Genomic DNA, 13972 nt, shown 5'->3' on the forward strand with positions numbered 1-13972 from the left:
TTTCTGTGATACCACTCTGAACACAATCAAGTTCAGAAGGTGTGTTTGAGGCTGAGCATTTTTCAGGTCCACCTTCCCTACCTGCATAGTCCCACTGTGGCTGCTCACTGCACTTGCACTGAGCATCCTCTCATATCACAGGGAGTGAAATTACTGCCACAAGAAAGTACCGTTCAACTCAAGGAAAAGCATCCAAATACGACTGATTTTCTTGGCAAGCCACTAACATCTTTCTTCCTCAATTTTTCTTTCCTATTTCACGTCTTCCATACTTGTAGGAATAAAAATACAAAGTGATGTCAGCCTAGAGCAAAGCATTTCCCTATAAATATATATTTAAAAGAAATTAGTTAGTAATTTTGGTAACTATCACATAAGGAGGCTTTCCTATCAAGTCACATTTGTGTATTTATTCTAATTTCCTGTCATTCTTGAATGACAAATACTCATTCCTCCTCTTCTAGGCACATTTATTCATCTGTTAGTCAACAAATTAACTGCTATTATCTTGCCAATGCTATTGTTTCCAACTGTTCTGGTGCTTCCCCATGCACTCTGAATACCAGGATGCTGAGAGAGATTGTGAGCTTGTATTCCAAATAAGGCATAAAAAGCAAGCCAAGAAAAAGTTTGTGATGTGGCAGCTGTGAGTACCCACTTCTCTGGGTTTTTAGGAGATGGTCTAGAATGCTTTGGAGGGAAATGTACTTTGTTTAGACAATCCAGGCTGCTAAAAGTTGGGGATTTACCATTTCTCCAGCCCAAACAGTCTGGACAGCTCTCATGCTAAGGGGAAACTCTTATCTCCCCACTTGGACCAGTGCTTTACCTGCTGGGCTGGGACAAACAACCTTCATGGCTACTACTGAGCCCATGGTGTCAGGATGCATCGTTTGGAAGGGACCTGCCCAAGTTGCTCAGACCTGCCTGTGGGTCCCCACGTATGCCAATACAAAGATGATTGCACAAGTCTAAGCACTGCTGGAATCAGATATTAATTTTAGACTAAATCACTAAAATTTCACCTATGTCCTCCTCCAGTTTCATGCCTTTTGGGATCTATTTCCCTGTGCCCTTATCACAGACAGGCCAATTTAACAAACTGCTCAGTCATTTAGCCTCTACCAACTGGAAAAGCTAGGTGCTTTTGCCATCTTTCAGGGGACAATCCTGAAATGAGTGCTGTTTTACCATCTCAAATTATGGCTTTGGTGACTGCATTCTTTTAATACTTCACCTATTCTGTGCTCTATGCTAGTTGCTGAGATTCTCTGGTAAATCTTTTTTTATGACAGACTTTTCTTGGTTGCCAACTTTATCTTCAGAAAAAACTCATCAGTTCTGGAGTCAGGTACAGTAAGAGATGGCAAGATGCAGGCTGATGTAATGTATTAATCAAGAAAAAAATTTATTGTGAACAACTGGAAAACAAGCTTTCATGCAATATTACAAGTTTAATACTCCTTGCTCTTTGCTGGCACGTTCCTAGCACAGACAAGGAGTCACCCAGTAACACCACAACACTGCAGCTGCACTGCTGTAAGAAAATCCATTGCAGTTCTCAGAAGTTGCTTTACCTTGCTGTCTTTGTTATTGAGAAGAGAAAAGGAAAATTGGCGTTAGGGAAGGAATGGGGAGTAAAAGAGGCTCACAAATTTTTCTCGGGAGCATAAGAACTAACATTTCTTCAATATCCTCATACATTTTATTCTTTACCTGCCTCAGCTGTTTGGCTATTTCACAGAACAATTTTTTTTGGCACAGTAAAGAAGTGCTTCTAGCTGAGTACCATGTGTTCTGTTCTTCTGAGTGTTCCTGGCATTGTCTCCTGGCTGATCAGTATTATTAACTTCATTTTCCATTAATTTTACTCATCTTCTTACTAGCCAAGAAACCTTCAGCACCCAAGGAAGAATTGGAAGATGCCAGTCTGCCAGCATCTGAAGACAGTCCACAAGCCTTACTTGCACCTGAAACCACAGATTCTCCCCAGAAACCGACAGAAGGAAATCCAGTGCAGCTTCCCAGCCCTCCATTGCTCCCAGCTCCACCACCTAAGGCAATCTCCAAAATCACAAAGAGTGTCACAGGTCAGTCATTGCCAGTCAGTACAGACTTTCCCAATCTCTTATACACTGTTCACTTACATGGTACAATTTTTTTTTCTTACATCCATTTGCAAGGCTTGTGTTTGCAAGCTACTGTGAATCAGGCTAGTTACAGTGAATGAATAGAATGCTAATGAATTCCCTGAACTGAGTGATCTGGATGCCAGATAAAAACACACTGATCTTTGTACTTTACATATCTATCTGTGGATTATTTGTTTTGCACTAAACACATGCAAAACATATCAAACCAACTGCAATCATCTGCTGAATCAGATGCTCATATTGATATGACATAAAACATGAGGAAGATTCTAATTTTAATTCTTTATTTTTAACCTAGAATCCTGCTGCATAACAGTAAAATAGCCAAAAGAAAGTTCAAGTCAGTAGGCTTTGTAGAGGTTTCTGTCTTAAGGTTATGCTCTCTAGGGTAGTTCTAAACTAGAGCTATGAAATCTGGTCTAATTACACAGAATGCACAGAAGTGATATACCTGGCTCCCACAACGCAATACTCCATGCCAGACTTCAGTGAATGTTTCAACAGCAGTTCCTCTGGGCCTGATTTTCTAATGTATTGCCAATGTTACTACATTTTCCAACATTCTGGCGCTACAGAAGGGGTGTTAAAGTGAATATGATTTTAGTTTCTTCCAATTTTAGGGACCCCTACATATGGTAAAGGCAGTTAAAAGGGCCTTACTGCAAATTAGAATCAAGTCTTGACATCTAAATGCCAGACCTGTTGGGTATTTAGACTTTTAAATGACAGCCATTATCTCAGCCCTGATTTGCATCCTCACTGACACAAAGAACAGGGTTTTCAAAGTCACCAGGAAACAAAATATCAGAGAGACACTGATCAGACTACTGGAACTCACAGAAAACACGGGGGGGTTTTCTGTCTTTTTGAGGAAAATCACAAGTATTTGTTTCCAATGAAAATTGTTCATATTTCGTCCACACCTAAAGGCCATAAGAGTTTAAGTGTGACCTAGATTCAAGATGCTTCTTGGAGCTATTGTTCAGATTCTCTCACCATTCTCTGCTATAGGTCAAGCTCTGGCCTTTCTCTTCCACCTTGCAATATAAACTAGACAAACCAGGACTCCCCTTTGTCACCGCTCAACTGATAAGAGAGACATTCTGTGTTGGATTTAGGCCATTTGGAAAACCTAACTTGTAGAGAGTAACAAGGTTATGGACCCACTATACACTTAACAGCACTCTGAGTTTAGATATTTTGCTGCTTAACCTAAGTATTTCCTCTAACATCTGGGATATTTTGAGTTTTGCCATTTAATTTTCACCTAAATATTCCACAAAGAACAACTCTTGGTTTTCTCAATGACTGCAGTAACTATGGACCTTTATCCAATGGTCATTATACATTTGTTTATTTTTGTTTGCAAGTGGAGGCAGTGGCAAGTTAAAACTAAACAAATACTGTCAGTGAGTGAAAGGGGATACAAATGTATGGGGAGAGACAAACAAAGAGCTATTAAAAAAGAAAAGGAACAAAGAGGTTGAAAAGCTCTTTTGTGTTTGGTTTTTTCCCATTTAACAATGCTGGAGATGTTGTTAGCAAAGGAGTGAGGAATGAGCCAAGCACCAATTAATCACAGAGAGAGGGGGAACAGGGCAAGGTGCCAAGACATCACTTTGCAAGATTATTCACTGAACAGCTGTTATTAGATTGAATAAGGTGTGATTTAAGGAAACACAATATTGGCCCAAGCTGCAACGAGGACAAAATTGGCTGCTGGCCCATTTCAGAAACAAGCAAATATGAAGATAAAGCAAAGTGTCCTCTCTTCCTGCTTTGGGGTTGAGCTGAATGCAGGGTTCTAGCTCTGAAAAAACGCAGCAACCCTCTCCCATTGAGCAGAGGTGGAAAACGAATTCAGAAGTATTTCCACAGGAGCACATGATCAGATTTGCTACTTGAATGCCGAACAAACATCTTTGCTTAGCAGAAGGTGGCTGTCTCGTGGGTGCAGAATGTCCTGATCAGCTCCAGGCTAGGAAGGCACCTCATTGCCAAGGCTCTGCACATCGGATGCCTAGAGACTTGAAGAAATGCTCCTGTGCTTTCAGACATTTTCAGATTTTTGATAGTGTAGTTTTTAGATCAGCTTGACCTCTGCCTCCTGGAGGTATAAAGAGATAGATTCAACAACTCTGGGCACTGAGAAGAGTTCTGGGTCAGACGGAGAGAAATGTGCAAAAATGCCTTCTTAAAATCAAAAAATGATTTAGACCTCTCTTAGAATATGAAAGCAGATTGGCATCAATGGTAAAATCTAGCTCTCTTGTCTACCCTTTAAATGTGAAAAAGAGACTGGGCTTATTGTTCTTATGCTTTCAAAGTTGACGTTTGAATTTGGTTGTGGATACAGAAGCTCTCCTTCCCAACCCAAAGTGGTTTTACTGTTGCCCTCATTAATTCTGCTCTCCTACCTCAAAAACAGTTAACACGTTCCGTGAAAACAAATTTGTACGATACTTGTATAAGCTGTGTCAGTTTAAATTCCTGTCTACAACACTAGATGGCAACAAGAGAAAAGCAAAGTCCTTTTGCATGAAGATGTCAGGTTGCCTTTTTGCAACCAGACCGAACTGTTGCAATAACCACCACCATATGCCAGGTAGTTTGGGACTGAGCTATGTGGAAAAAAGGGAAAGGAAAAGAGAACTGCAAAACAGAAAAACTAATCAGCATCTTTTCAGCCTAAGTGTTCAAGTATCTCAAGAGTGCAAAACTACCAAACTTACAACTAGGGAAACATCTGCTGTGTTTTGGACTCAGATGCTAGAGAATTTATGCATCAAAATCTAGCTTCCAGTAAAATGCTTATACAAGATTTAAAAAAAAATATCTGAATTGAGATGTAAAACAAACAAACATGTTAGCTTGTCCTTTTCTTCTTATTCATTTCTTGGTGCTCAATACCACATCTTTCATTTGGATTTTATTTGGCAAGTTTTGTTATGTGAATGTTACATTACAATCATTTTGGCATTTCCTCAACTGGCATATGAAAGACAGGGGTCTGATCAGTGCAGTCATCACAGAAGAGCAGACAATAGACACTGGTACATTTTGTCCTGACTGTCAACCGCAGTGCATAAATTTTAATATAATCTGCCAGAGTCCAGCAGAGAAAGTGCTAGAATGGAAAGCCACCACAGTACAGGACATCAGTAGCTAACAAGAACAGCACCGACCATCAAGATTGCACTGGGCTGGGAAAAGGAGAATATGACTGTGTGGGAGAAAAGGGACGTGGGGTAAGCATCTATTTTGCTACATCAAAGATGCAGACCTGCATAGCATGAGCCTTTTGAATTCAGATGGCTACTCAGCTTAACCAGTTACCTCTTAGCAAGAACCAAACATCACTATTTTCTTCTATCAGATTAATTTCAGTGCAGGCTCTTTGCACAAAAATCCAAGTATTGCATGACCTTTTACCCTCCTGTATTTTGACAGCAGGAAGCGACACAGATGACCCAGCCATGAAGTCTCCTCCTTCCACTATCCTGAAGAATTATGTAGTTGTTGGCTCCTCTCAAATCTCAGGACAAGCTGGCCTCTTCCATTCCTCTGGCCAGAAAAGCTCCGAGTCGCACGTCAGAGGACAGGTAACAACGCCGACTGGCTCCCCTCACCTGGCTGCTGTCCACCTGCCTTTACCTCCCAGCAGAGTCATTGAAGAACTCCACAGGGCTCTGGCCACCAAACACCGGCAGGACAGGTACCTGCAGCCTCTTGGCTACATGGGTGCATGAGGAGTCATTCCACTAAATCATTTCTCTTGGTAAACACCCTTATCCTGTTTTTTAGCATTTTAACCACTTCTGCAGCTCGCCTTCATCTTCTTGAGGTCACTGCTTTGAACATGGTAGGTTTTCAAGCAGGTAGAAAGAGTTAATAATCTTTGGCCCACTGCAAAAGAAACTCTTCCAAACATATCAAGGTAGAGTAACTAAGGCAAACTGTCCTGTAAATATATTGAGAAATGTTACTATTTCAGTATGTCTCTTGGATTTTACATGAGGATACAGAGTATACATTTTCTAATACAAATGCTTTTGTAGGTGTACGTTGGGTACTTTATCTGGTTTTCATTATGAACCCTCCTCTATATTAGAGAAAGACAGAAATAACCAGTGAAGTTAGTAACATTTCTCAGCTCCATAACAGCTACTGTTGTGGAGAAGAGATTCGTTCAGTATTATTTCCATGCCCTTTGTCATGATCAGAAAATATCAGGAAGAGAATACTTCATGTCATGTGTGTTTTATGTTAGGGGTATGCACCTGCGTGTTTTCCTTTAATCACTACAGCACAGCACGTGATTATATATCAAACAAATACATTAGTCTCTGTACCTTATTATTACCCTTCTGTACCTTATGACAAACCTAGATCTCTGTGCTCATTATTGTCAGCAGTCTTGAGGATGCCATACCCTGTTCTCCCATACTGAACTCTCTGTCCTGGCTTTTATGAGCTACAGGCCATGCTAGTCATTTTCATATAGTGATAAGTTCCTACTGTGGCACTAAAACAGTGTTTTGTAAAAACTGGGCTCGACCTTCCACCCACAGCTTCCATGGAAGAGAAAGCAAAGGCTCTCCAAAAAAAAGAGTGGATGTCCGTCCATCCAGAACGTCTAGCATGGAGCGCAACAAAGAAAAGGAGAACTCCCTGAATTACAGCAGTGATACAGAAAATAAGAGGAATTCAGTTAAAGAGTCGGATGAGAACAAAGAAAACATGATAATGAACTCAGAGCTTAAGGAAGACTCTGTTTTTTATCAGGATGAGGAAGTTTTGAATGACTCCATTATTTCTGGTAAGGAAAGTCACTTATTTCATTATATACTATTGAAGCCTAACGTAATGTTCTATAAAACAACAGAAAATACTGAGCACTATAAATTATTCTGTGTGGTGGCACAACACAAATCCAAAGTTATAACATAAATCCAAATCATACAGGGTTCCAGCTGCAAAGTGTCTGAGGTGGCTGCAATGGATGAATACTTGGCAAGCTAGGCAACACAGTGGCTCAAACTGTGGATTCCTACTGTGGGGTGCTTATATGACCCAGAAGAAAGCAGCTTCAGAGATATGATGCTGCCCATTCATATGGTGCAAGCTGGAATGTAAGCAAGGCATTTCTGGTCTTGACACTGAATGGCACTGCTTCTGTCAGCATTCATTCAAATGCCTCTATTTGCATTTTAGAGAGAATGAGAGATGCAGAAGTGGCAGGAATAACACCAGAATAATTCACTAAAAGTAAAGGTTCTTTCTAGTTTTAAAAATCTGGGCTGGTTTGAAAATCAGGATATAAATTATCAATTAATCCAGAGTTACTTTATGATTACTGTACTGTGTTTTCACATCACCAAATTAGTCATTGCCACCCTGCATGCAGCTTTGAACTGGTAACAGATGCAAGCAAGGTCCTTGCATTAGTGTGCAGTATTTGGACTTGCCTTTTGCTTGATAGAATGAACAGTAAACATACAAGAAAATAAATGTCAGGATTCAATTGAGTTAAAACAGGAACTTTTGTTAGGAACCTGCAGACACCAAGCATGAAAAAGGTATGAGTTCTCAAAACATTTATTGTCCTAGCTGAGCTGCCATAAATTGTGAAACAAGGCATAACCAAGATTTGGCCTCGGTCATGGGACACACTGGCATTGAACACATCATACTGACAAGGAGAAATTAATCCTTAGGAAGAAAATAGATAAAGATATTTGCATTTTCAATTTCCACTGAGATGGTGATTAGGAAGGATTTTGTCTCAAGGTGTTGACAATGGATATGGGGAAAACTGGGGCTTTGTTTCCTTTGTTCTCTCCCCCCCCCCCTTTTTTTTTTTTTTTTAATTATTATTTGTTTGTTTGATTTGGTTTATTTGGTTCAATTCTGAAGCATCAAAAATGGATCTCTGCAGGAGGTGAAATAACAGAACTGGCCACCAGCGGGCCAGTCAAGGTGAGAACAGACCCTGCTGATGTACCTGAAGAGGGTAACACCATCTCCCTCCTTTCATTTTGTCTGGCAGGTATTATTTTTCAGGAATTAACCCAATTGGTCAGGCATGGGAAGCAGCTCTTCGGACTATGAGATCAGCTTAATCCAGCTCTCTTGCATTTTTATTTGGTAAAATACCCTAAAGATTAATGAGTGCATAGTGCATATGGACCATGGGAGTGGCTATAGCATAAGCCTTTTAGAAATCCTAACATCTGGATGAAGTGAGCACAGCTTATCCTGTGTGGGTTGTATGCTCTCTACTCCTTTAATACTGCAGAGGGATTTGGGTTAAAGTTGAGATTTTTCAGTTATGATTTGTGTTTTTAATTTCACAGAGTAGTAGACTTTTGAAGTCTGCAGAAGAGTAGTCTGGGAGTGGTCAGAGCTCGGAAGAGCAGCTGCATTTTACTTTGTCTCAACATACTGCATTGTTCCATCTCACCTTGAAAATACAAGCTTCTAGAGAACATACTGAGATAGCTTAATTCAGTGTCTGCACTTCAGCTTCAAAAACTGACTTCTTGCAAAAAGGTGCATGCAGTCTTCTACCTGCACAGCATAAGTTTCAGCTGACTTTCAAATGGATGAGGGCAGCAGAAAACAACCCTGACTTTGTCTGAGCAAATAATCACCATGATTCTAGCTCTTGTTCTCCCATAATCCAAACATGAGATATAGCATGACATAGCAGGTAGTTTTAGAGCATCCTGGTGAGAGCAGGAATAGTTCTGCATGCTTATACCTTAGCTGTCACTGATAAATAGGAGAATAACCATTTAGAGCACACCTCTACAATTTAAAAAACATATAGAAAAAGTGTTGTGTGCACATGTACAGCTCCCTTGTTTTCTTCTATAGTGTTCTGGACAGAGAAATCCACATGTGCTGCATGGTGTATACATATCTTGCTTTCAGTGCACCCAAAATGCTCTGAACTGCCTGTAAATCCATCACACAGATGGCCAGCACATGGGCAGCATGACTATTGTGTTCAAGAGACACTGGGCTTAGTGTGCATGTGCAGTACAGTCTCTGCAGCAACCTCCTGGCATGACCAAATTCCCCTTAGTGCCTGTTTAAAACTTCCAGGTGAAAATGAGAGCGCGTTCAGGGATAAATGGGAAACTGTTCCTTCATGTGCTGCTTGGGTTGAGCACTGCTAACACCCGTTTTTCATCCACTCCCATTCAGGTGAAGGCTTAAAAAAGCTTGACTGAGTCCCAAGCCCGTGGCTTAGTAATCCAAGTGTTTCAGATGGAGACATACTCATTTAGCAGAATGCTCTGTGTGCAACAGCCAAATAATTTAACTTCTTTTACCCATCTGTTAAACACATACCTAATTCTTCACAGAGGGCTGTATGGTTTAATTTAATTAAAGCTGGCAACAGACTTCGAAAGCATTAAGAGGAAGGTGCTAAACAAGGGCACAGCTTTCAGATTCCAGTCAGGGTTTTGAACTCATTCATTTTAGGTCACTGCAACTATTTAGAGACTTGCCCCTTCTTACCCAGGGATTCCATACCTACTGTCTGCCCCACTTTTCCCAAGATGCATATGTGGATGTGCTATAGATTTTTCCTCCCTGCATGAAGAAATTCAAGATCAATAGTGACAATAATAATAATGTAGTCCCCCAGATCTTGGGCAAATAAACTGCCAATATTTGAAAATGAGAATCTATTTAGGATTTAGTATCTTGCCATCCTCCAGAGCATCCCTTTTAAAGCAGACTTTAATCCTATCTCAAATGCCAAATAAAAATACCAATTAAATGTCATTTTCTTTATAAGTGAGATGACCTTTCTTAGAAAAGGTGAAACCATTTTTTTTTATTATTATTATTTTTTTAAAGGGCCACAAAACACAACCACTGTTAAAGTAAAAAGGTACCAAACCAAAAAACAGCTATTGCACACCATGCTCCCAAGATCAAGCAGATTGATGGTTTAACTGCAGCTCCTGAGTACTCTGGCAACATCCATCTGACTGGTGCTACTCTGCACTGAGAATTTTCTGACTGCTGAAGTCCTGGACTGGACCATAGAATGGCCAGGACAGCACAGCAGAGGCATATAGGACTCTGGTGTAAATTTACTTGCTGCAATGTACCTGTAATTAATTACTAGAAGGCTGCAGTCCTTCCAGGGTGACTCAGCAGCTCACTGAGCTTTAATAGCACTTCCATTTTCCTCTCTGCACACCTTAAGCAATCCACTCCTCAGCAGATAGAGACCTCACTTCAGGCTTCTAATCTGCATTTGAGAATGAAGAATGATTTCTTTGAAAGCAGTTAAAGTTGACAGTCTTTTTGTGGTATACCTTTCCAAACACACGGCAAAATGGTTGTATAAGCTCAGTGGTCCAGTTTTCACTTGCTTAGCCTGCTTAAGCCTGAAGAGCTACAAGAGATACAGATACACCAAAGCTCAGGCGATTCCTTCAAATGTCACCAGCAGGACAGCATCAAGGACCAAACATTCTGCACATTAAGAGCAGTAAACTCATGAAAACAGGTTCTGCACGTCTTCCTTGAAGAGCTCTTTTGTAATGGCAATATTTTAGATAATCTTTTTTTGATAGAAAACACATGTTAGTACATTTAACAGTAAGCAGAACAGGATATGCAATCACAATAAGTATCTATGCCCTGTGTTGCCAAATTAACTTGCTAACATTCTGGAAAGTGCCACAAAATATTATTTTCTTTCATTCTTTGGAATATTTTCCCCTGCTCTCTTCAGAAGAAAAAGCCTAAAGTGAAGAGTATACTATTGATTTGGAATTCTGTTATGATGCATTGTCACCTTGGACAGGATGCAGATACATGTAATGGCTTACATGCAATGCTATACACAGTGTTAGTGTCTGCTAACACAGTTTTGGTTTTCTATGTCTGAAAGAACAATGACATTAAAAAGCCATAATTAGATGTAAAATAAAAATAGAGTGACCAACTCTGACTGTCTCAGTTACCATTTCCTATTGCTTGTTTATGCCTGGTCACCCAGAGGGGAAGATGCACATATTCTGGCCACCTGTTGTTGAGCCATCCCATCTTTCTGCAAAGGAACCACTAAATGATTCATGGAACAGGGTTTGCTCTCAGCTATAGGGATGCTCAGAGGTCTGAGACAAGATGAGCCTTTGATTTCTGAACTAAAGGTGTAAGTCATATCTCAGCTGCAAATAATTTTCTCCTGAAACCATTGCTTGCTTATGAAGGCCAGTAAAGACAACAGAGGACTACAACCCTTCTGCATTTGTAAGCAGTTTATTGTCAGAGCCCTAATCACAAGCACAGTTGTATCACTGCTTATATGATTGTGTATTACTGCTCACTGCACACTAACTTACAAGTCACCATCTCTCTGCACAGTTTCCCACTCTTTACATGTTCATTTTTCATCTCCAGGAACTGTCTTTCTAATGCCTTTCTTTACAATCCATATCCCAGGTACTTTGCCAAGAAAATGCAAGAAAGAACTGTTGGCAGTAAAACTACGAAACAGACCAAGCAAGCAGGAGCTGGAAGACAGGAATATTTTCCCAAGGAGGACAGATGAGGAAAGACAGGAAATCCGGCAGCAAATTGAAATGAAGCTCTCCAAGTAAGTTATCTGAGTATAGGGGGGAATCTCCCTTTTCAATGAAGTGCCTTCTTAGTACCGTCAGATGAGAAATTGTCACCCACCCCTGAGCTCATTTCCAGCAGTGAATAACACAAAATCTAACACATCACATTTTCAGCTGTCAGTCAGTCACATGAAAAAATCTTAACTGCCTCTTCAGTCAGGATTCCCTTGATTTCAGTGGAAAACAAGACATGAGTAAATGGAAGTTATAAACCTCCAAATCTACCTGTGGTTCCACAGATGTGATTAAGGTTTTGAAGTCCTCTAAGAAGGCTAGTGCTTTAATGTAACAACAGTAATCTGATTACGTATTGATCTGATCTGGCCTGGCCAGCACTAGCTGAATTTAAGGCGAAGGGCCATTGCTATAACTGCATGCTCAAAGAAGGGGAAGCTCCTGAGTGTGTTGGTGGCTGTGTTTCTGTTTTAAGGGAGGAGCAGCTTCAGCAGCATTGCTGACACATGGGTAACGTGTTTGTGCAAGTCCTGCTGCGGGGATGGCAGGAATGGTCTGGTTTTGATCAGTAACCAGGGCAACAGTGTAGAGCTGGGTGAGAAACAGCGTAACTGTGGCGTGTAGCCTAAAGCAAAGACTGAAAGTAACTATGGGACTGCATCATTTGTTTTTCTGTGTGTGTGTGTGTGCAGTTGGTTTTTTGGTTTTTGTTTTTCCCCTAAAAGCTACATTTGGGTATCTGGAAGCATGAATTTTTTAGATGAGACAAAGTAGATTGCTAAATAATGTGTGCTGTGCCTGCCCACACTGGGACAGCAAGCACTGCTCGCCGCCAAATCAAACTGAGAAACACTAACAGAAGTTCATTTCCAAAGCTTATTAAATATTAAATATTTCAAGTCTTTCCTGAAAGAAACATTTATTGATATTTAAGGCTAGCTCATTCATGTGTATGCATTTGATTAAACTTTACCTCAGGGGACAGTGAATGAGAGACACATATGGATCAAAACACAAGTCCTAACAGACCAGCGCTTTTGGGAAGAAACACCCCTGCCACCACCACACTTGCTAAGAAATGAGATGCTGAATGAACATAGATGAGATTAAGGGAAATGTCCTGATGCCCCTGCAGTGTTGGATGCAGCAGTCACCTTCTTCCAGACTCCTAGGAACTACTGTTTATTCTTTGTTTCATGGCAGCACCTTACACCCAAAGGAATGTGACTGTGCAAGACAGCAAATGACAGCTCCTGTACAAAAAATACGTACATCCTATGCAAGCAGAAAATCCCATGTTACAGTTTACATCAAATTCTAAGAGATACAGCCAGAGTAAGCCACAGATGTGCCTTAATAGCCATTATTTCAGGAGAGAAAGTAGACCTTATGTATTCATTTCAGGGAAATATTTCAAGTTGCACTTTGATACTGTTTAGTCTAGTATTTTGGCCCGACAAAAAGAAATGTTTTCATAGATCAGGTGCCTAATGTTACTGCTCTAAAGTACACCAACAAAAAGGTTGCCATCCCACTGCATCCTTTAAAAACAAGCTGAACCACCACCTGTATTCAGAGGGATAAGTTATCTCATCGGCAGCCACACCTCATCCTGCTGAAATGCCTGGAAGGTCACCTCTCTCTTCAACACCACCTGACTTCTGATCTGAAAGGTCTGATGGAATTGCAGCTTGAGGTGGCATAACTGCAGGTTTTATCTTTTTCATTTCATTTGCCATTTTACTTCCTAATAAGCCCAGACAATTATTTTAAAGGAGTCATAACTCAACTATCAGTACAAGGACTTAAAAAGAAAACTGCTCTGCTGGTGAAGAAAAGGACTGGTCATGACTAGAAGCTAGGAAATGTACTCTCTATAGGTAAAGGCAGTAAAGATAGTCCCCATATTGTCTCTTATGATCTCACAAAGCAATCTGTGGTGCAGGCTATTAGTCTCAATGGTTATGTGTAGAGGATGGCTAAAAGCCAGCTTTGTTCCAAGTGCTGGAAGACAGTCTTTCATTTAGATGCTTCCTCCTGGAACGTGTCAGGTTCAGCGCATCTTGGAAAACAGACGGTGCAGAGATTGCTGGAATAGCCAGGAATGGCAAAACAGATTGGAAGCAACCTCCCACACAACTTCCAGCACATATGTGCACTGGCAGAGCTCAGCTCGCTCTTAACTCATCCATCAGAATAGAATGGGAC

The 13972-nt window shown here is 40.6% G+C and overlaps 1 protein-coding gene across 1 annotated transcript in view; it reads left to right on the top strand.

The window, feature by feature from the left end:
- The window catches only part of PHACTR3 (phosphatase and actin regulator 3), a gene marked incomplete at both ends in the record, with an annotated part of 93687 nt that overhangs the window by 55068 nt on the left and 24647 nt on the right, over window positions 1–13972 (top strand). The window contains 4 exons of the mRNA XM_079543206.1: window positions 1887–2090; window positions 5604–5868; window positions 6725–6972; window positions 11631–11784. Of these exons, the coding sequence (XP_079399332.1) occupies window positions 1887–2090; window positions 5604–5868; window positions 6725–6972; window positions 11631–11784 (871 nt within the window). The remainder of the gene's footprint in view (window positions 1–1886; window positions 2091–5603; window positions 5869–6724; window positions 6973–11630; window positions 11785–13972) is intronic.

This window comes from Tetrao urogallus (assembly GCF_951394365.1).
Source record: "Tetrao urogallus genome assembly, chromosome: 16".
In the NCBI taxonomy this organism is placed as follows: Eukaryota; Metazoa; Chordata; class Aves; order Galliformes; family Phasianidae; genus Tetrao; species Tetrao urogallus.